The sequence below is a fragment of the Rattus norvegicus genome, chromosome 2 (assembly GCF_021556685.1).
Source record: "Rattus norvegicus strain SHRSP/BbbUtx chromosome 2, alternate assembly SHRSP_T2T, whole genome shotgun sequence".
NCBI classification, from domain to species: domain Eukaryota; kingdom Metazoa; phylum Chordata; class Mammalia; order Rodentia; family Muridae; genus Rattus; species Rattus norvegicus.
In genome coordinates this window covers 217,871,566-217,895,000 of record NC_141535.1, presented here as the reverse complement: position 1 = coordinate 217,895,000, position 23,435 = coordinate 217,871,566, and the positions used below count along the sequence as shown (strand labels likewise).

General features: G+C 42.6%; 1 protein-coding gene across 19 annotated transcripts in view; it reads left to right on the top strand.

Annotated features, from left to right (window-relative positions):
• Positions 1–23,435, top strand: part of Ank2 (ankyrin 2) — a 575,390-nt gene that overhangs the window by 238,033 nt on the left and 313,922 nt on the right. For 2 of the 19 annotated variants that reach the window (XM_087627851.1, XM_087627796.1), the window contains exon 3: positions 14,175–14,273. In XM_087627851.1, the coding sequence (XP_087483977.1) occupies positions 14,175–14,273 (99 nt within the window). 19 annotated transcript variants of the gene reach the window in all.

Here is a 23,435-nt window from a genome sequence, read left to right as displayed (position 1 = left end):
GTTCACATCCTCAAGATAGTGTGGCAAGGAGGTCACCTTTCTTTCCTCCTTTCTTTCCTCTTCTTCCTTATTCCTTTCCTCCCTCCCTCCATCCCACCATCCTGGTTTTCTTTCTCTCTCCTCTCCTCTCCTCTCCTCTCCTCTCCTCTCCTCTCCTCTTCTCTCTCTCTCTCTCTCTCTCTCTCTCTCTCTCTCTCTCTCTCTCTCTTTCCTGTAAGTCCTAGAAATTGGACTTAGGTCCTCAGGGTTGGCAGCAAGCACCTTTAAGTATTGAGCCATCTGGCCTTCCCAGTGATAAAAATCTTCTCTCATCTATCTCAGATATTTCTACCTCTACCGTCAAGTGCTAGGATTACAGGAAGGCCTCACTACCCCCAGCTTGCAAACATTCTTTACTGAAAAATAGGGTTCAGTCTTGGCAGGACCAAGGGCTTCCCCTTCCACTCGTGCCCTTACTAGACTATTCATTGCTATCTATGAGGGGAACACCCATGTAGGAGGGGAGGGGGAGGGGTTAGAGGGATGTTGGCCTGGAAACAGGGAAAGATAATAACAATCGAAATGTAAATAAGAAACACCCAATTTAATAAAGATGGAGAAAAAAAGAAATAGTAATAATAATATAAATTCAAACAAATAAACAACAGCAACAACAAAAGGCGAATCTCAGAATAATGCACACATAGTTTCGTGACCTTTGGTGAACAAATTCTGTCAGGTGAAGGGATAACCTACGCTGTCGTAAGAAGAGAAGACTAAAGCAACATTGAGAAATTCGGGTTGGAATTCTTTTTTTCCAGTCTGTAACTGAGTTAACCCGCTCTTCTGATACATGCAGCGTGTGTGAATCTCTGGAGACCGAAGCTATTTGGTTTCCATCCAAATGTTGGATTTGCACCTCTCATTAACATGCAGGCTTTCATATGGTTTTTAATGCACCACTTGTCCCAAGCGCACTGGAAGGTGCATGGGGCGAACTTGGCTCGCGAAGGGGGAGCGTTCACCGCAGCCTTCCATTTTCATGGCTTTTGATGGCCACCTTGAAGCTGATGGTGTGTGATGTCGTGGGACCCCCTCCCAGTTGCTCTGAGCTTTTTCCTCCGCTGTTATCTTAGTGTCAGGTGACCCATCAGACCCGATCCTCTGGTATTGAGGACACTCATTCTCTGAATAATTGGATGTGGTGGGTGGAAGAGCAAAGGGCTGCCGAGACGTTCTTTCTCCTGTGGATGTAAGGGGATGGAAAAAAAAAAAAAGGAAAGTTCTGCGTTTGGTGTGAGAACAATGGGAATTGGTCACAATTCGCAATTATTTCTCCCTCGAAAGAAACAAGCTGAAATGTTCAAGGCATTCGATTTTTTTAAGGAGCTGTGGGTGCCAGTCACACTGGACGCCCTGTTCAGACTGACAAGACCAATGTGCTGTAGCCTAAGGCAAGTGGCTGAAATTAATGATAAAAAACCCTGGCTGCTTGACAGAAAGTCATTTCCTGGATCTAGTGGTCGTGACTAGGAGGAAATTTGAAATGAAGTCTCTTTTAGAGTGAGGACCATACGTGAAAGATATCACTGGCTGAGCGTGAATCAAAACATCAGCTTACAATTAAAATGCCTAGTTTTACTCAGAAGAAAGATCTCTAAGGGACCATTATGTTAGAAATCAATGTCATAGGAGTTGGGCATGCTCTTTTAAGAGAAGAGCGATGTAAAGGGAAGATATTAAGTCACTCTTTACTATTTGACAGCTTGTCAGTCCAGAAATTTTGACTTCAGACTTGAACCTTTTTCCTTTTCTAAGACTCAGGTGTAAGGTGATTTTCGGGGTCATGGCCAGAACTAACTCAAACCAAAGCTCTAACAATCATGGTTCAAGGTACCCACATAGTCCCCTGCCTGACATTCTGAGAGGCAGAGGACCTTGAGAGGCATCGAAGATGTTTCTCCAGTCATCCCTCACAGGGTTTCAGCTAAGGGTTGCAATTATATTTCCATCCCTGCTCCTGATGGACAGACTCATGGAGGGCACCATTCTTTCATATTCTCCAGGTCACTGGGTAGAAATACATGGACTAGGATAACTGATTTTGAAAGGCTGTTGGTTTTTACAACAATTTCATTCATTATTTCTTTGCTCTTCTGCAACCCTCCATTATAGTTATAATTCTAAGTTTTTCATCTAAGGTTATACTTTTGACACATGTATAAAGTGAAGCTGGATCTTACGTTATGAGAACCAGGCTCAAATTAAGTCACGGAAGAGGACAACTGTGCATTATATTTCCCTTCAGCATTTAAGATAAGACTTCAGAGCTTTTAAATTTAATATTTAAGGCCTTTGCATATTCTTACATTTAAAGATCTATCTATAGACAAGTTCTATATTTGGAGGAACTGACTAGCATCTACTTCAAGCCTTTTCTTATTTTAACATATTATATGAACATAGTATTTCTCAAAAACACTAGATCAAAACTTCTTATAATTCTCCATTACTATATTACAGAGTGAAATAGATACACAGAAAACACTTGAAATAAAACAACACATGTAAATGAAGTTGGTAATATATCTCTTTTTTCATTTAAAATTAGCCTACAGATATAAAAGTCGGTTTTTCCAAACAACAATATTTTCAGTTAATAGCACTATTTACGTTTTCCATTAAGTGATATCTTTTATCTTTCAAAGATAAATAAATCAGACAACACATTAGGCAAATATAGTCAGTTTTTTGTTTTTTTTTTTGCTCATATCAGTTTTAAAATTGGTTTGAAAGAATAAATTCACTCTCAAAAATGAACTAGGAGGTAAGTTATTTATGAACACAGATCAAAGATTATTTTGAGCATAAAAGGCCATCTGTGCATGGAAAAATTTTAATGGTATTCAACACGATGTCAGTGCCTGCTAGGATTTGACACCGGGTCTTCCTTATGTCAGAGAGAGAAGAAGAGGGAGAGGGAGAGGGAGAGGGAGAGGGAGAGGGAGAGGGAGAGGGAGAGGGAGAGGGAGAGGGAGAGGGAGAGGGAGAGGGAGAGGGAGAGGGAGAGGGAGAGGGAGAGGAGGGAGAGAGAGGGAGAGGGAGAGGGAGAGGAGGGAGAGGGAGAGGGAGAGGGAGAGGGAGAGGAGGGAGAGAGAGGGAGAGGGAGAGGGAGAGGAGGGAGAGAGAGAGAGAGAGAGACTCGCTCTTTCTTTTTTTTCTTTTTCTTTTTCTTTTTCTTTTTTACCTCTATTAGATCTAAAATATTCTATGGTTCAACCAGTAAAGGCCCTTGCACCTAGACCAACAACCTGAATTTGATCCCCAGTACCAACCTTGTGGAAAGAGAGAATTCCCGTGAGTTGTCTCCTGGCTGGCACGTGAATTGATTGCGCATGCGCACGCGCATTCTTAAACCAAAAGCCATACATAAATCATTAGCTTATAACATTTGTGATTCTATGTTTCTAGTGAGAATTTGTAAGTATGCCTGAATGTGTGTGTTGGTGGGTTTGCCTCTGATTCGTCATAGACTACTGAGGTGTTCCTTACTCTGGAGTCCGTGTATTGACACCGGATGCTGCCCAGCAAGGGAAAGGTGCTAGCCTTGAGGTTCAGAAATGCGAGTACGATTTGGTGTTTGGAATGACACACGCGGCGCAGAAATAGCTTTGAGTGTGTATGACTTTGAATTCCATATTAAGAGACATCCTATATTTAGCATTTTATAATGTAAAAAATAATGTTTTTATCTGAGAATGTCATCCGAAGTACTTGCTTCTCTTAACTCCTCGCAGCTTCACTCGCCCGTTTTGTACTTTTTTGTTTATATATTTTAATTAACTTGAGTCAAAGAAGATGGTTCATTTTTAGTAGTTCTTAAATTATTTCATTTTAATTTAATTTTTCTCAGCACTGGGAATTTAGTTGATCTCCACTTCCCCTCCATCTCCCTCCCCCATTTTGTGTGTGTGTGTGTGTGTGTGTGTGTGTGTGTGTGTGTGCCTGTGCGTGCATATGCTCGTGTGACCGCCTGTGCATGTACAGAGGTCAGAGGACTTGTGTAGTCTTTTCTCTTGCTCTACCTTTACATAGGATGTGGGGATCCAACTCAGGTCAATAGGTGTGTGCCGGTAGTGCAGAGCCATCTAGTCAGCACTGAGAGGAGTTTTAATGGCTAAATTTGTATGGACTATGTTCCATTAGAACAAGCAAGACTCTTAATGGATTCCTTTGAAGAATGAGGGGAATGAGGAAAAGTTCACTTGCCGGGCAGGAATACAAAACCAGGATGTTGTATGGGGAAATTAGAAATTCTTCTTCCTTTTACCCCTGTTTTATTTTTTGGGGTTTTGTTTTTTGCAAGTTTTTATTGGAAGGTGGAGCTCCAGCACAGGCCGATAGTTCACAGTGGTGGGCAGCATTTTCTCTGGAATGCAGAGGGGCCCAGGGTAGAGCAGCTGTTTCTGCTGAACGCTTGGAATGTGAGAGGCTATGATGTAAGGAGAGCAGAGGCTTGCGTTGTTTCCTTTCTCTAAGCCTGGATGAAAAGAGTCCTTTGTAGGCAGGAGCCATTCAGAGTGGCTCTGCATTTCTTCCCCTGGGCGGCTTTCATTCCTGGGTCCTTAGTGTGAGTAGTTTCACAGCTTTCTGATAGCACATGGCTATTTAATCTGTTACTCCACAAACCACTCGGAACCAGAGCCCTCTAAGGTCAAATAGGGTGAAGGTCCTGTTTCCAGTGTCTCTTCAGGGGAGAGGATGGAGAGCAATGCGATGTGGAGAAAATTTGGGCATAGCTAGTGGGGAGCGGACTCTAGGGCTTTAAGAGTCTTCCTGAAACTCTCAGCTCTGACCCTGGCCAAGCTACGTAGCATCTCTATAGCTCAGACTTTATTGATGGCATATGAACAATGGAACTGGCTTCATAGCATCACTAATATATTGTAGCAAAAGGATTTATTGGGGCGAAAAGTGTTTGGTCTTTGGTAAGCACTGGACATGTGGTAGTTATTTTTATGTTTTGTTCTAATACACTCTGTAAAAGGTTGGTGTGCAGAATGAGACATGCTATTAAATAGTTTTTGTTTAAAAAATGGACTAGGATGGGGTTAAAGATCTAACTCTGGTGCAGGCATGGCAGCCCTTTCTGTAATCCCAGCAGTTGGGAGGTGGAGCATTGAAGGCCAGGAGTTCAAGCTCATCCTCAACTACAAAACCACTATGAGGCAAACCCCAAATTACACGAAATTCGATGTATCATTCCTTAAGTGCCAGAATCCAAGTCTGACTAGATGCTGGCCAGCTCTTACCAAACACTTGTGGTGTGACTTAGTTAATTTTTAGTTAACTTCCCTTGTTTTCATGTGGTGAATGGGCCAATGGTGGCATTGATTCCCCACTAGCTGTGTGCCTGGAGCTGCAGGCTGGACATTGGTCTCAGGGCTTCTTGTGCCTCAGTTGCTCAAACTCTCCGGCCTTAATGAGAGGAACTATTATATCTTACAGTGTAGGAAACAAGCACAGAGAAGAATCGGGTCCTGTTCATTTAAAACGTACCCACTGAGTGCCTTGTACACTGAGGTAGAGCTTGAACCGCACCGAATTCCTGTCTTTCTGGCTCTCTGTGGTGATAGGGAACAGGAATGAACAGAAATGATTAAAAATAAAATACATTGTATAGTGCCATGGCAAATCCTAAGAAGGACAAGAAAAATAACACCGCAGAGCGCATGGAATAATTTTCCACACAGTCACCGGGTGACAATTTCAGAAATAACTGTAAAAGACATCAGTGTCCCAGGAGAAGAGCAAGGTGTTTGTGGCTTTCGGTCCAACTCTATGCTGGGGCTGTCACTTGCTTACCTCGTGGGACTCTTGAGAGAAGCTAGTGAAGTGGTTTCAATAAACCTTGTTTGTCAGAGGAGGGAGACACTTAAGAAAATTTAGTCTCTGGTCTGCTAGGTGTCTCCTGCTTCTGCTTTCTGCTTCTTTTGTTCTCCAAAGCTACAATTAAAACATGTTCTAGTATAAAATACTTGAAGCCATTCCTCCAAGGTAACTCCCAATGGAAAAGATGTCTCACTGTGCAGTTCCTGCTGGTATATGTTCATCATGGGATTTGATAGCTCCTGGAACTATGGCTGATCAGCTACCGGGCTAACATGGAGACCAGATGTACCTTATGAAACACCTATTGATTTCTCAACTGAAGGCCATTTGTTTTTGTTTTTTGTTTTTTGTTTTTATCCTGAAACTCTTGCTAATACTGACATCAAATCATGCAGCTCTTTGAAAGTTAATTTCACTTCTTCTTTAACCAAATCACAGGTTACTAGGCTGCCCATAGAATTCAGGCTCAATACATCCTGAAATGGTTGCAGGTTACAGTCAACAACTTTTCCTGCTGCTGAGATCAGGTGCTCCATGGGACCGACCCCTCCCTCTAGTGACGGAGTCCTGTAGATATGTCTGTTCAGTTTCTATTTCCATGTCAAGACAACGTGGCTTTGAAGACGATTTTTACTGATGTGTTAATGTAAGTCAAAGACTTTTCAAAACAAAGAGACCCATGGATGAAGTCAAAGGACCAAAGGTTTTGTTTGTTTGTTGTTTATTTTTTTCCAGCAGAGGTGCAAGTCGATTGTGGAGTTTACAAGGATTACTAGGTCTTGATTCTAATCTCCATTAAGTGACAACTGATAGCCAGGCAGTCACCTTTAATCTCAGCACTCAGGAGGCAGAAGCAGGCAGATATCTTGAGTTCGAGGCCAGTTTAGTCTACAGAATGAATTCCAGGACAGCTAGGATAGAGAAACCCTGTTTCGGTTGTGTGTGCATGTCTGTGTGTGTGTGTGTGTGAGACAAATGGCAACATGTACCACCCCGTGTGCGTCTTTATGCCTCATTTCTTTTGGCTCCTCCCCTCCCCCTCCAGACAGGGTGTCCTGCAGTCTAGATTAGCCTTGAACTCTCTATGTTGCCGAAGATGACTTTCAGCTCCTCCTTCTCTGCCCTCAACCCCTGCATGCTAGCATGCTGCTATTATAGATTAGTCACCATGCCTGGATTAAACAAGTATCTAAAACGAAAAATAAACCCAACTTTGTGAAACTTGTACCCACTCCGAGTGAAATATTTCCTTACTTACAATAGAGGGGATAATCCCGTGTCTCTGTGATGGCCCCTGGTTGTAAAAGTGAACTCCTGGCAACTATTCTGGTGCTGCAGGCTGTCACCTACCTGGAAGGCTGAGGCAGGAGGATGGACAGTTCAAGGTTAATCTTAGCTGAGTGAGATCCGTCTCAAAATACAAACAGTAAAGAGGAGGTTTTAGGGATGTAGGTGGATGGCAGTTAGTGGTTGACTAGCAACTGTGGGCCCCAGGGCCACCACTCACTACCAGACGAACCACTAGCGTGTCATGGCAAAGGTGCAGGGGTAATGCAGGTGGTGGGTGCCCCAGGGTGGGGGGAGGCACAAATGCCTTGTCATTTTTTACTTAGACGTTGTATCACGTCTAATTTTCTTCTTCATATATACCCCATGTAAGGTGGTTGAATAAAAATGGTGCCCACGGGACTGTGTTTGAATGCTTGGTCATTAGGGAATGGTGCTACTTGAGAGGGATTAGGAGGTGTGGCCTTGTTGGAGTGGGTGTGGCCTTGTTGGAGGAAGTGTGTAATTGGGGATGGGCTTTAAGGTTTCCCAATCCAGGCCCAGTCTCAGTCTCTGTCTCTGTCTCTGTCTCTCTGTCTCTCTCTGTCTCTCTCTCCTGGCTGCCTTCAGACCTGGATGTAGATCTCTCAGCTACCATATCTTTCTGCTTGCTGTCATGCATGCCACCATGAGGATAGTAGACTATAACCCTCTGAAACTGTAAGCCAGCCCCAATTAAATGCTTTCTTTTTGTAAGAGTTTCCATGGTCATGGTGTCTCTTCATAGCAATAGAACGTGGAGTAACCATGCTACAACAGAAAGCTAGGCACACACACACACACACACACACACACACACACACACACACGCCAGACTGCCATTAAGCCATAGCCCCAGCTCTGTTTTTGTGTGTGTTAATTTTTACAGATACCAAGAAAATCATCTCAGAAAACATCTTTGCTCTTATGGTGATGACAACAGCCTTTCTTACCTTCACAGCCAATATCCTGTAACAATAGGGACCAGTGTAAAAAATTTACTTACTCCACATTTTATATGCTGTGGGGCTTTCAGAAATGAAGACCCAAGGGCTGGGAAAGAGCTGTGTGCTTTTGTGATTTGGTTCCAAAGTCAGCTCTGTAAAAATGAGATGAATGGAGTCTCTGACAGAGATGGGAAACCCATAGGGCCTGGGTGTCAGATGCTCTGTGATCTCTAGACTCTCTCTAGAATGGATCTCCAGGAACCCAGAAAGGACTGCTCTAGAACCTACAGTTTGCATTAAGTAGTTCTGGCTTTTACAGAAGAAGAAATCTGGATTTGTCATGTATTTTATCGGAGTAGGGGGCAGGATATTGAGAAGAAGCCAGGAAGACCATTCTGCATGCCTTCCAATCTCCTTTTGTGCAAAATCATCAGCTTAAAACATTAGCCATGCTCCAGGGCATCAAGGGTTAATTCAGTCTGAAGTTGTATAAGGGCAGGACTTCATGGAATATACATAAAATATTTGTAATTCACTGAGTGAGACCACTTATTCTGTATTAATAAATTCTTTGCTGGCCGTGGTTGTTTCTACAAGTGTGTGTGTGTGTGTGTGTGTGTGTGTGTGTGTGTGTTTTCCCCAAGAAAGGAAAAGAAGATAAACATATCTTATTTATCAGCACAATGTTACTGGTTATGCATTTTTAAAATACAAACATGTTTATAAATTTGCAGTTTTTTCAAATTCTGCAACATTCTTTCTACTATGTTTGAAATGTATGTTTTACCAGATTGCAAAGGAAGAGCTAAAGAATACTTTCTCTTTAAGCCTGTTGTTTGCCATTGCTAGTCTGTACAATTTTTGCGATGTGTGATAGCTTCAGGGTAATAGTGCTTGCTACCTGTTAGGGACTTTAGTTCAAAGGCTTCACTATGCACAGCGTAGCCACCCTCACCCAGAACATTGATTTCAGTGCCTCACTGGTAGAGGGCCTGGAGTCTGGGTCACCTCCTGCAGACATCTGGCATTGCCTGCAGCCAGCACTGAGTGTATATAGAAATTTAGGGCATGTTTTGTTCTTTGGAATGAGCAATCATAGAGAAATTTAAAACTCAAGATAAAGTTTCTAACTCACCGGTCTGGTCCCTCTGGATGATACTCTAATTCTCTTAACCTTGAGATATTAGAGAGTAGATTTGGTGTAATAAAAATCATGCCTATTTTGGGGAGATATCATATCACTTTCATTTGGCTGACCGATGCAAGGCTGCTTCCGGAGAATTTAGGCAGGATCTCATTGTAGTATTTTTCCATCCTGTGGGAGTGTGTTGCTGCAGGACTAGAGACTATCCCAATCAACACTATGAAACTACAGTGAGAGGGAAGGCTTCTCCTTCTGTTACGTCAACTTTAATATAAGTAATAAATGTTAGGATTGAAATTTTCAAAGTATACACCTGTGTTTCTAGGAATGTCCATCTAACTTACTGTTCTATTGCTCGGAAGAGAGACTATGGCCGAGGCAACTCTTATAAAAGAAAGCATATAATTGGGGGTTTGCTTACAGTTTCGGAGGGTTATTCATGATCGCCATGGAGGGAAGAAGACAGACATGACCCTAGAGCAGTAGCTGAGAGCTTTACGTCCTGATCCACAGTCAGCATGTGGTGGTGGGGGTGAGACAGACAGACACACACCTACGGAGAGACAGACAGACAGACAAAGACAGACAGAGAGACAGAGATAGACTGACATACACTGGGCCTGGTGTGGTCTTTTGAAACCTCAAAGCTCACTGCCAATGACATGCCATCCCTTCTCCAACAAAGCCATACCTCGTAATCCTTTCCAAATAGTCAACTGAGGACAACATATATGCAAATATAGAAGCCTGTGGAGGCCACTGTTATTCAAATAATCATAATATCTGTTATTAAAAATATTTAGAACATGACCAGAAAGGTGAAGAGGAGCTAGCAGCTTCATAAATATAAACAAAATATTAATAGGCCATCATGGAGAAATCAGGCCAGTTCTTAAATTTCACTGCTTTTATTTATGCTTAAACATGAAATCTCTGCCTCCATTCATGATCTCCCTAAACATAATCCAATCCAGCAGGGTGAGCTGGTCCTGCACAGGCAATCCCAGCTCTGTTGGTTATGGTCACTGTCAGTGTCCATACTCCAGCCTATTTGTCTAAGCCTCCTCCCGGATGATGCTCAAGGGTCTTACACATGCGCACAGTACCATAGAGAGGCCCTGACATACAAGTCTCTCTTGCATATGTGGAACATTCCCCTTTGCCTAGAAACTCTCTACGAATATGCTGGTGATTGACTCAACTCCTTTCAGGTCCCTGAACAAACACAACTTCTCAGGTATGTGTCTGAGCGTTACGTCTGAAATAACATGGCCACCTCATCTTGTGGTGTTGTATCACCAGCAGGCATATTCCACCTTCTTTTATTTAACTGAGGTTTCTGTCTCCGTGTCCCTGCAAATGCCAGACACAACATTGAAAGGGTCTTTGTTCATTGCTACAGCTCAAGCTCCTGGATCAGTTTCTGGCACTCCAGCTGGTGGTCAGAATCAATCAGAAAAAGTTCAGTGGCCTGCGTTCGTGAGAAGGAATTTGGGACTGGAGCAGTTAATGAAGCAGAAGAAGCCCCCTTTTCCATGGGACTGAAATTTGTTTGTTTGTTTTTATCAAGTTCAGTTCGAATCTCCCATTGTACTGACGTCATGCATGCTCTAGTTCATTACCTCAGAGTGGCTCCTCAAAGCATCCAGTACAGCATCCTCCTCCATTGCAGAGACAGGAATTAGTTCCAAACAGTGTCGTCAATCAGGTTTTTTCTTATTAAAAATGATTAACATAATAGATACTCTCTCAGATAGGCACAGTGAGGCACTTCATTGAATTTGAGCATATTAGATTTCCCTCATTAAAGTTTTCCAACGTGCCCCATAGCGAAGAAGCTCAACAGGACATTCAACTTTTCCTTGATCTACAAAAAGCGAAACACTGAGAGGGGGAAAACCCCAAGGCTCCAGGACTTAGTTAACACAACCAAACTACTGTTGCTCTTTCCATAACTAAGCTACGGCCATGTGGCTTGTGGTCATCCTGATAATCCTGAACTGACTGAAGACAACCTCTTCTCTCCTGTCTTTGAAGGACCTTGTAGCTTGTTTCTTTCCTTCCTTCCTCCCTTTCTTTTTTCCTTCCTTTCTTTTTTCCTTCCTTCCTTCCTTTTTCCTTCCTTCCTTCCTTCCTTCCTTTCTTTCTTTCTTTCTTTCTTTCTTTCTTTCTTTCTTTCTTTCTTTCTTTCCTTCTTTCTCTTTTTGTGAACAGGAAGTGAGGTCAAGCCTCAAGCCTGCCACACTTCTTTTTTAATTGAATATTTTCTTGATTTACATTTCAAATGTCATCCCCTTTCCTGATTTCCCCTCTAGAAACCCCCTATCCCATTTCCCCCGCTGCTTCTATGAAGGTGTTCCCCCACTTACCCATCCATTCCCTCCAGCCTTCCCACCTCCCTGCCCTGGCATTCCCCTACACTGGGACATCCAGCCTTCACAGGACCAAGGGCTTCTCCCATTGATGCCCAACAAGGCCATCCTCTGCTACATATGCAGCTGGAGTCATGGGTCCCACCATGTGTACTCTTTCGTTGGTGGTTTAGTCCCTGGGAGCTCTTGGGGGATCTGGTTGGTTGATAATGTTGTTCTTCCTATGGGGTTGCAAACCCCTTCAGTTCCTTCAGTCCTTTCTCTACCTCCTCCATTGGGGACGCTGTTCTCAGTCCAGTGGTTGGCTTCAAGAGAGTCTGAGTTGTTTTAATGAGAAATGTCTCCGTAGACTCCTTCATTTGGATACTTGGTCCCTGGTGATGTTTTGGGTGGTTATGTGGAAGTCTTTGCTTGCTGGAGAATTATGTCACTAGGGGCAGACTTTGAGACTCTCTAGTCTTGCCCCATTTCCAGTTCTCCCTCTCTGCTTAGTGTTTGTGGTTGAGGATGTGATAACTCATCTTCTTGCTTTCACCACCTGCTCCATGCTGCCCTCTCCCGCTCCTCACCACGGAGGGCTCACCCTCTGGAACTGTAAGCTAAAATAAAATCTCTCTGCTCTAAGATGTCTTGGTCATGGTATTTTATCACAGCAACAGTAAAGTTATCAATACAGACTTCAGTCACGTTATCAGATTTACATGCAGCTTTGCCACTCAGCATTGCCAGCATCCAGTGGCTAAGAAGACAGCATAATTTGTTATTTGTTCTAAGTGTTCGTTAGCCACACAATCTCAGGCATGGCGACAGTGCCGGAAACTGTCTGGGGGTGGGGTGGGGTGGTGCTTTCTTTACAGTGTCACAGATTTATCTTTTTCAAAAGTCTGGGTTTTAAAAAATGTTTTGAACTAAAAAAAACTATGTTAACATTAAATTGTCTGTTGGAGAATTTGAAATACATTACATTTGATTTAGATATAATTTCTGGAGCATACAACAGATTTTTAAAAATACTATCATCATATAAAACCCCAAATTCTTTAATCTTTCCACCCTAATTCTTAAATTGATAATCCTTATGCAAAGTAGTTGTATTAATCTTTCCTGTGCTGCTTGCCTTGATTTATCTTAATCACAAAGGGAACGAGTGTTTGACTGTTACTTTAATCACGTTTCTCTCCCCTTTCATTTCTTTTTTTCCCAGCAAGCTAACGAAGTGGCCGACTCTGCCAACTGTCCCACCCCTCCCCTCTTGTCATAGCTGTAAGATTCCTCCTGGGAGGAAGGTCTGCATATGTGAATATTAGGGATCTCCCTGGTCACACATTTGTTTTTTTCTCTTTTGTTTGTTCCTTGACTTTGTACAGAGACACACGTGTAGCCCAGGTTAGCCTAACACTTGCTGGGTAGTGGAGGATGACCTTGAACTTCTGATTCACCTGATTCGCCTCCAGACTGAGGGCACCACAGTGATAAGACACCACTTCATCTTCTCGAGCACCCTTAACTACTGTTTCACTCCTACACTGGCTAAGCACCCTTTTCTTAACTGTGTTTTACTCTTTGTGCTTTATGCACATAACATTCTTCTATTCAAAACCTTGCTGGAAATTAATCTCTGCGATGCTTTCTAAGGCTTCCCCTTCCATCACGTCGTTAGTCTTTCAAAGCGAATGCAGCTACATACTCTGCTGCAGTGGTTGGCTCTGCATATTATGTTTCTTGGCTTCTTGTGAATAGTTGTGAATACCTTTGGCTTTCTCCATGGAACTTATAATTATAAATTGTCATGGAGATCCAAGGGCTGGAGGGAAGGGCTACTACTCTTACATCAGGCACCGTTAGGTACAAGAGCAGCATTTAGCCAGACAGGGTGGCTTATCTGTAATTGCAGTAGCTGGGAGAGAGAGGCAGGGGAATTGGGAGTTGGAGACCAGCCTGGCTACATAATGAATTCTAGGCCAATCTGGAGTATATAGAAAGACTCCCCCAAGCCCAAGATATGAGCTTCCAAAAAAAGAAAAGGAAGGAAAGAAAGAGAGCAGCTTTTGAAATATGTGGAGTTGTAGAGGGATGGATGTTACAACTGCTGTGGGGTCACAGGGGCCCTTCCTGAGAGCTAGGTGGCTTTGAGGAAGAGACATGATGAGTAATATACAGGAGTTTACCTTTACATGTGCTAATTTCCTAAAATGTAAACTTGAAAACAGATATATTTGGTTCAGTTAAATAAGTGAAGCTCCCTTTGGATTTAGAAGAATCACTGTCTTCTTTGTTATTTTGGACTTCACATGTGATAGAGTTCCTCTACTTGTTAACTCTGTCATAAAAAAAAACACAAATAAAACAAAAAACCAAAACCCAAGAGCTTGAATGCCAGGATGAATGGCCACTGACTTCAGGGACCTGATATGGAAGCAACTGCCCCATCTAAAGGGGCCTCTATAGCTCTGTGGCTCCTATTGCCTAGACTAAATCTTTAGAAGCAGTAAAACACCTGAAATAAAATCTCATTTTTAATGTAAATTCTAACAGAACCAAAACAAGTGTGAGAATCAGACTACATGCAATGAAGCCACACAGTCAAGCTGCAGCCAACTCAAGGACCCCTACGACGTGCATCCTGGTGACCAGGTCAGTTAAAGACCCTCTCGCATTGGGGAGCTATGCTTTGAAGTTGTCAGACAGCAGGAGCCATGCGTTAACTTCCCTCCCTTGTTATTGTAGATTATCAACGGATGGACATTTTTAACCACATCAGCACTTTGATTGGACTGCCCTACTGCAGGAAATTTTCAGTTACAATAGTTTCAGTGGGTAGAGAGACTATGAGGATGGTCATTTATAAGGGAGGCTAAAGTATTAAGCTGTGGAAAGAGTAAGTCAGGCCAGTAACAACTTAACTGCATGCGACAGGAAACAGCCATGAAGGGCAGGCTTCTGTCTGGAAATATAGGCTGATGAAGAACCAGGGAGGAGGAACTATTCCCAATCCGGGCTGTGCTGAATGGCTTTCTGAAGGGAAGAGGTACAACTGCTAGTTCAGGGAAGACATGGTCTGATTTAGCTGAGTGCTGGTTATTGGAAACCTTGGACAGGGTGGCTCTTTGCCATGGTTGGGATACAGCCAGATTGGAGAAGATGAGTTAGAGGTGAGAAAGTGAACATCTCAGAGCTACGCTACTTTCCCAAGGCCCTGCACAGGAAGCAAAGGCAGCCAGGGTGAGATGGGAGGAGCCATCTGTTTTAGGGAGGGAAAGGAATGGTGTGCTGATATGGGGAGCATTTGTACCTGTTTGAAGTGGGGTGGTGATGTGACATCCTCGTGGTCACTGCTTCCTTGGAAAGTAAGTGATTCTTGCCTTTTGACTGGACTCTCTGGCGATGTATGTGAACCCTTTTGTGGTTGGAATAGCTGGAGCACAGCCCTTCTTGGGAGCGTCTCTGTGGGGTAATTAGTAAAGCTATGGAGTTTTATCTCTGGGTGCTTGGAGTTCAGTGCTATCATTACCTCAGCAGTTACAGGAAAATATGATGCCTGCATCTGAAAGTCACTCCTGTCTGTAACTCTCTCCAGGGCCATGGAACTTCCTTAAAGGTGGCCTATCCTTGAATAATACCGTGGGTTCAGTCTGTGCCCTCAGCAGAGGCTGTGGCTTTCGCTGATTTTGCAGAACTTGATCTCTATCAGCTTGCATGCCCTTCTGCTTAACTCGCTGGTGCCTGTCCGCTTCTTGGGGCTACCATTACCAGTGCAAAACAGCAGGCTCCTGCCTCTGGACCTCCAGAATGATATCAGGTTTCCTAGAACTAAAGACGAGCCCCTCTTCCCTGGGTCTGACAGCTGTTTTCTTTCCTCTCTGTCGAATGGCATGAAACATTTCTACTTTAAAAAAACTTAAAAATTCCACTAAGTCTCTGGAAAATGACATTGAGTACCTGGTGAAACATGTATAGAGACTGAATAGAAGTCTTTTTGTTGAAATCTCCTTAAAAAGGACACAGAAATATCTCATAGGGGAATTAAATAGATTACAGGACCCACTTGGAAGTGGATGAAATAGTTGATATCTTTGTTTGCCATGTAACAATCGTATCATTTGTGGTATCCAAATTTGGTTGAAGTTAAACATGAAACTATGAAGCTGTATGATGTATGTTCCCTGACTTGTGTCCGTTTGCTTATGTCTGTCGTTCTTCTATACTACCAATGCAGTGACTGATGGCCATCCATTAACACATTTTTATTTAGCTCTTTCTATAGATATTCTTACTTCCTGTTAATGGCTGGCAGTTTGCTTAGACCCAGCAGGGTACAAGGCAACCTAGCAATTGCAATAGAATGAGATAAGGGTCATACTAGAGGAATGCAAAATACTCTGCTAGTAGGTAAATGACTATCTTAACAGGACAGAGGTTTCTTAAAGGACATGTCTTGAAGGTTAAGACTTGAAGGAGGCCTGGAAAGCAGCTGAACGATGAGGAGGAAGGACAGAAGGGAAGGCAAGGGGACATCCCAGAAACCAGTCAGGGCCTAACAAGTTCAGCGAGCAGGCAGAACATTTGTTAACCTGTATTCATCCAGCAGACATATGTATCAAACACCTATTTTGTATAAGGTACTGAGTGTGGTGATAGACATTGGGAGCTATAAAATGGAGAGGGATTTTAGCATGATACTTACTACTAAGGAACAAGAAGTTGACACAATAATATAGGAAGGTGTATACATATTATTATATCAATTATATTATATTAATTATAGATATTATATTTATTATATATTTAAGTATATTTAAACAATGAAATAGGAAGAAGCAGGAGGATATTGAGTTCAAGGTCAGCCTGAGCTACAAAGTGAATTCTAGGCCAACTGGGCTACCTAGAGAGACCTTGTCTCAAATACAGCAAAACAGACAGAACTGAACCAAAACACATATTCAAATGAGCACACCGGTCTGGTTCAGTTTTTTAGCGGACCTGTGGTGCTTAAAAGACCACAGTGTTCAGCTGGTCTGAAGCTCACTGACCTCTGATTGGTTGGAGTAGCTTTCTTAGTCACAGACAAAGCCTGGCCACGCCCTTCTCCTATATTATTTTCTCTGAATGTCAGCAATGAAGAATGACCTGTTTAACTGGACAACAAAGACAGACAGACAGACAAAAAGCATTGTCTAAAATATCCTGGTAGGCTAAGAAGTATAGATATATCTGTTCACTTGTCCTCAAATTACAAGTGAGAAACAGTAGCACATTTGAGCCTTCCTACTTGACACGCACACGTTTACATGTTCTTCTCACTCGTCTATTTGGAGTTGAAATGTATACTCTGACTTACTTTCTGGAATGCCTGCTATCAGGGCAGAGCTTTTCATGCGAGAAGTTAACACTTAATATTTATTATCTAAAATAAAATACAAACCAAGAAGTGTACAGTACTACATGATTTATAAATATCATCAAAAGACAATAGGTAATATTGAACATAGACTATGTATCTCAGATTAAAATAAAGCTGAAAGGGAGCACATCTTTTATACAACAGTAACAAGAATCGCATGAAGAAAGGGATGCTTAGCCATCCAGTCTTCTATTTTGTTTACTTGCTATTTCCCAGTGAATTTGTCGCTTCCGGCTTGACTGAACTGCTTAGAGAAGAGTTTGTTGAAGCATGAAATGAATGGATGAAGTAGGTCTAGTCCCTCCTTGTGGGACACCGAACACAGCACCTGCTTTGGGTCCACCCAGTTTAATAGCATTCTGGTAAAAACCTATCTAGCACATGTCTGTCAGATTTTTACTTGATGTTCCAATTAGGCAAGACTCCAAGAACACAAATTGGGCCTGGTAGGTCCATAAAGGGAGCAAATGCAGGATTAGACTTGGTACAATAAACAGGGAAAGCACAAGAAAAAGTCTATTACAAGCAATATATGAATCAACAATTCACTGCCACTGTTTGAAAAGTGCCTGTACCAGACTGAGTGTGGCTTCTATTGTTTACGTGTGGGTCTCAATGGTCTGTGAATGTTAAGAACCATAAAGAAAAACTGGAGAGCCTTCGATGGTAATCCAAATGACAATAAAGAAGAGATTAGGGGCTGGGGTGATGCTCACTGGATGAAGGACTTGGTATGTAAACATGAGGAACGGTGTTTGGATACCTATCGTTCACTTGAAGGCATGGTGAGCTTGACTACCTATAATCTACCGGCTCAACAAGAGGCCTGCTTCAGTGAATAAAGTGGAAGGCGTATGGGGAATAGCCAACCTCAATCTATGGCTTTCATGTGCCTGTGTATGTGTGCTCACACAAGAGAGTACACACACACACACACACACACACACACACACACACAGAGATACACAAACAAACACACACAAACACATACACACACAGATACACACAAACACACACACAAACACATACAAACAGACAGATACACACAAACACACACACAGAGACAGATACACACAAACACACACACACACACACACACACACACACACACACACACACATCTGCGAACCCATGCATACACATTCTAAAAAAAGAAGAAAGCATTCAGGTTTGAAAATTTAGGGTGGATCAAGCAGAAAAACCTAAGTTGAAAGGTGGCAAGTATAAATGTTTCTAAGCACAGAAAGAGATTTTGTAATGAGATGGATCTTAGTCTTTTCTGTATAGAGACAGGAGGGAAGTGGGTCTGTGAGAACAGACATTTTTAGTGGACTGTAAGGGCGATAAATATTAGGAAAGCCAAAGACAATAGTGGAAAACTTGACAGAGACACTCTTATTTTCTCCTTATGACTCAGGAGATCCATTTGCTTGAAAAATAATTAGTTGATGGCTCATGTTGTCTGCCATCTTTGTGACTATAATTCAAAATTTAGCCAAAAAGGCTTCGAAATTTCATTTGGAATAATTGCAAAGAAGAGCTATACAACGTTATTATTTATGAGACATGTACAAGAGATGTAGTAGAAAAATTAATTTTATTATTGCTTCATTAATAGGCCCAAAGTTTCTTTGTAGTTAGTTCCTCGCTTTCCGTGATATTCATCATTCATCTTGCCTGGGGTTTAGTCAGGGTAAGAGATGCCTTGGGGACTGTTGCAGGATAATGGGCAGACGGGCTGATCGCTTGCTTATTGGTTAGCCGTGACAATGTGACTTTAAAGTTCATCCTAAGGGACTGCAGCCACATCTAATGAGGTTTACTTGGTCACCAAAATGTAATTAAAAAATAAAGATATTCTTTCACCTTCCATTCTCCTGTAGTATTTCCATTTTATTTGTATTCCAGTTACGTATTCTGACTGTTATGCCTGATGTAACCTTAAGGAGATGGGGGTTTGCTCTTTTGTTCTTTTGTTATCAGTATGGGACAGATGTAACTGCAGCTTTGAGCAGGAGGCAGCTAGGGGAAGCCTCTCATTACAGAAGAGCAGGAAATCCCACTGGAGCAGCCCTCTGCTCTCACTCAGCAAATGTGAGACACGGGATGAACAAGCAGTGTGTTGTAACATCAAATGCAGGGCTTGGTGGGTCCTACCATCGAATGCAGGGCTCTGCAAACAGCGTGTCTTTTTGTGCTTCTTTCTTTCTTCTCTAAGACAGTATATTTGTATTTATTCAAGCTAAGTCAAGTGTGTTTTGAGGCAGTGACAATGACATGGAATGGCCAAGTTGTAGCTTAACACCTCTACGAACTCAGTAACATACCTTACAACTGAGACCTCCTGAAGCCAAAGCAACCCCAAATCCGCTGCAGGAATGCTAACGCTGGGCGCTGCAGGGGAAAGCATTAGCAGGACTCCATTGAATAGCTCTGCTTAGCGAACTTCAGCTACACACACTGCCAGATGTACAATGTGAATCATGTTTATTTTTTAGAGGGAGAAAAACCTGAAGTACTTTTTTTTAGGTGTTTTAAATCGTTCCTACATATAGAAAATATCTTGCCAGATAGGTTTGGTCTAGGCACGGGGACAAAGTGTACTAAAAGTCAAGGGTATGCGTTGAACACAGGAAATTCGAAACGAGTGTGGGAGTGGGACATGTGGTTGCAGGCCATTCTGTTGCTTGCTCACTGAGGCCTTGGCTAGTTGTTTGTGAGCAAGATGCCACAGATGACTTTCTATAGAGGGCTATGGTGAGAGTTGAGGTCAATGACCTAGATAAAGACGTCTGTGAATGTCAAGTGTACGACCCAATATAGTACCAGTTTGTCTCCTCATTGGGAAATTGAATTCTGGTTTCCCAGAGGGTTTAAAATGGATTCTAGAGTAATGAAATATCAATTCTCTTTGTCTCTTGAGTCCTTTTCCGTAGTCTTCATTCTCACATTTGCTCCTTTAAGTGTTAGTCTGAAGGAACTCCATGCCCACAGTGTAGACTCTTAAATTCTCCATTAATGGTATTGGGCTCTCAAAATAGTCTGTACGGTATTTGTCTAGGCCCCAGATTTCTCAGGCAGGCTGTAATATGTCTAGCAAATATTGCTCCGAAGTAGCTCCTTTTGGGTCAGTGTTACCAGTGGAAGATTTAAAATTCTTTGAAGGAGAAGGAAGGTACTCTTTTCCAGTTAAATGGTTCTTATTTGTTTATATTACCCAAGCATCTCACAGGGTGTTTTCTTCAGCTGTTACAGTCTCAAATCCATACAAACAAACAGTTATTGTCTGAAACTATCTGTTAACATCTTTCATTCGAAACATTCTCACAGTTCTGTCAGAGGAATTGAAGTTTGGAGGTACTGAGGTTTTGAAGAGCCTTCCCGTTGACATTTGATACCTCACAAAACAATTTCTAGTCACATGGAAAGCATTGTCTCATTCCCAGGATCATTATGTCTCGGTGGACAGGAGCTCAGACTGCTGGTGGAGAGGATCTGAGACCAGTTTTCAGCATCCATATCTGACGGTTCATAACCCTCTTTAATTCCAGCTCTAGGGGATCTGACACCCTTGGTCTCTATGGGGAGCTCCACATGTCTCCCCCACATACACGAACTATAAGACAAGTCTTTAGAAAAACAGATCACTAATGTGTTAGTGATAAACAGGGGCTCAAGGAACGCCCTGAAGCCCCTAGTAAGACAGGATTCATCTAGTCTTGAATTATATGAGGAAATGTGTGCTCTGCTAGGCTGAGCATATGTTTGGGCCAGAACCCTAGAAAGCACAGGTAGAGTTTAAACAATTTTCTTAGAAAGAAGACACTGATTTGGCCATGGTCACTATCTCAGTTAGTGATGCATCTAGGAAAGGCGTTGTTGTGTGCTTAGTAATGCATCCTGTGGAGCAAACCCTGAGCTTGGGGTCTCTAGTGGCATAGCAAGGAAAAAGAGCTCTCCAAGGTATGAGATAAGAGACATCTAGGACTTACAACGAAGCTTCTCATTTACCATCGGATGCTAACAGTGCTATCATCACGTGCCTCCTCATTATTCTGAAGAAGGGAGCTTTCTTTCATAATAATGGCCGACAGCCTAAGACAGAAGTTTCTGTGTCCAGTTTCACATCTGGTAAGATAGAAGTCATCCTCATTAGGACCCTTACTGAACATTATCAATAATTCCGCCAAACTATGTAACAGGGACTGTTAAAAATCCAATCGATGTAGGTTTTGTTGTTGGGGGGTGGTTTCTCAGAGAGTTAAAGAGTCTCTCACTACTCCTTTGATACTAGCTTGCTATCGACAGCCTCCTGCTGTCATTGGCCTGATTTTCTCTTCTCTCTTTCCTTGCCACTGCTCCAGGGATACTCTGGGTTCCAAATGACACAGTCCTTGTCAGGGTTCCCTGGCTTGCTGGATGAGTGTCTGCAGTGTCTGCCAGGGCTATGGTTAAAGTGAGTGGATCTGGTACTGTCCACTTATCTTTATGTCCCATTCATTTCATTTTCATGTGACTAGTCAAGCTTCATTAGCTAACAGAATGGAATGAATAATTTGCTGTGAATATTTTTTTAATGAGAGGGGGGAGTGCTCTAACTCAAACAGAAGACTCAGCTTGTGTGCCAGAATAGGAAGACCCTGAAAGTGGGTTGAATTTGAGGATGAAAATTACAGGAAGAGACAGGGAAATCTAGGCAAAGGTTCTTGTATCTTAAATGTCCCTTGGTCTAGCCAAGAAGAAGAACCTGCTGTTTGCATCTCTCAGAGGTAGTAGCCAGTTGGACTTTACCAATTAAACAAATAGTAGCCAAGTAAGTTTGATTTGTCTGCAATCTACTCAACTGGTCAGGAAACACACATCGCTTGCCATTTGGCCAGAGTTGTCATTAAGAAAAATATCAATGAGGAAAGCTTGGCCAATAGAAATGACCCTCTCTAGAGGCCGCTTTAACTGTCCTAGGTTAAAGTGAAATAGGAATGGAAATTTTCAATGAGAAGAGGTTATCTCTTCCTATAAGTCCTTGAAGGCAAGTATTGAATTTTCATTATCTTTGTATCTCCAGAGTGGAGAACAGAGCCTGGTTCTCAGCATTGCACAGAGGTATTTGCTGAAGGTACATCAACCTGTTTCTAAGCACATGTTGGAAAATGAGAATGTTACTTGATTCATTTTGCCCACTGACATCCGTTTTCTTTTTTCTTTTAGCCCAGTTCTGACTTAAGATGGTATATTAGAGAAGTTGTTTGGGCATCTCTCCTGGATTATGAAGTTCACTTTCTTACATAAATATTTAAAATGTTAACAACATCTCTGAGAGTCATGCGGAGAGGTGCAAAGGTTTTCTGTGGGTTATCCAAGAACTAATATGAAATATCTCACAGACTAAATGTTCCAAGCTTTCAAAACTCAACCTAAATTCTAAGTTAGGTTGATATTAATTTTTAAAAAACAGACTTTTTTTCTATCATTGTAGAGGCTATAAGTTAGTGGAAGGGGAAAAAAGAAACCAAAAACCAGGCTCAGATGTGTGGGCACTACTGAGACTGCAGGGCAGGAGAGACCACCAATTCTGCCCATTTTTGCCCACAACCCTGGCCCAAGAGGAAACTGTTTAGGACCTCTGGGAACAGGAAGATAGGGGCATTCAAGCTGCAGGAGCCCTGTGGTCCAGACTGGGCCCGGATCTGAAGGGACCCGGTCAAACAGCTCCCCGCACCCAAATCCCGTGGGAGGGAGAGCTAGACCTTCAGAGGGACAGCCATACACACCTGGGAAACCAGAGGAGACTACTCTCTGCCCACATTTCTGACTCTAGAGGAAAACACCTAGCGCGATCAGGGCCCCCTGTACACAAGGACCCAGAAGTAGGGGCAGGCCCTTATGGTTGCTCACCTCACGGAGAGCTGAAACCCAGGCCTGAGAAGCGACTTCAGGCCTGAGATCAGAGGTAAGACCAACTTTTCTGCTCCAAGCGACCTGCCTGGTGGACTCAGGACACACACCCACAGGAACAACTGAATATCAGTAGACAGGAATGACTACATGCCTGAAAGCAGAACACTGCTGAAAGAAAACAGGAAAACAGGTCTACAACACTCCTAACAGACAGGCCTATAGGATGGTCAAGCCACTGCCAGAAATAGCAGAACAAAGGAACAACAGAGACAAACTGATGGCAAGAGGCAAGCACAGGAACCCAAGCAACAGAAACCAAGACTACATGGCATCATCGGAGCCCAATTCTCCCACCAAAGCAAACACTGAATATGCAAACACACCAGAAAAGCAGGATCTAGATTTAAAATCACATTTGATCATGATGATGGAGGACTTTAAGAAAGACATAAAGAACTCCTTTAGAGAAATGCAGGAAAACACAAGTAAACAAGTAG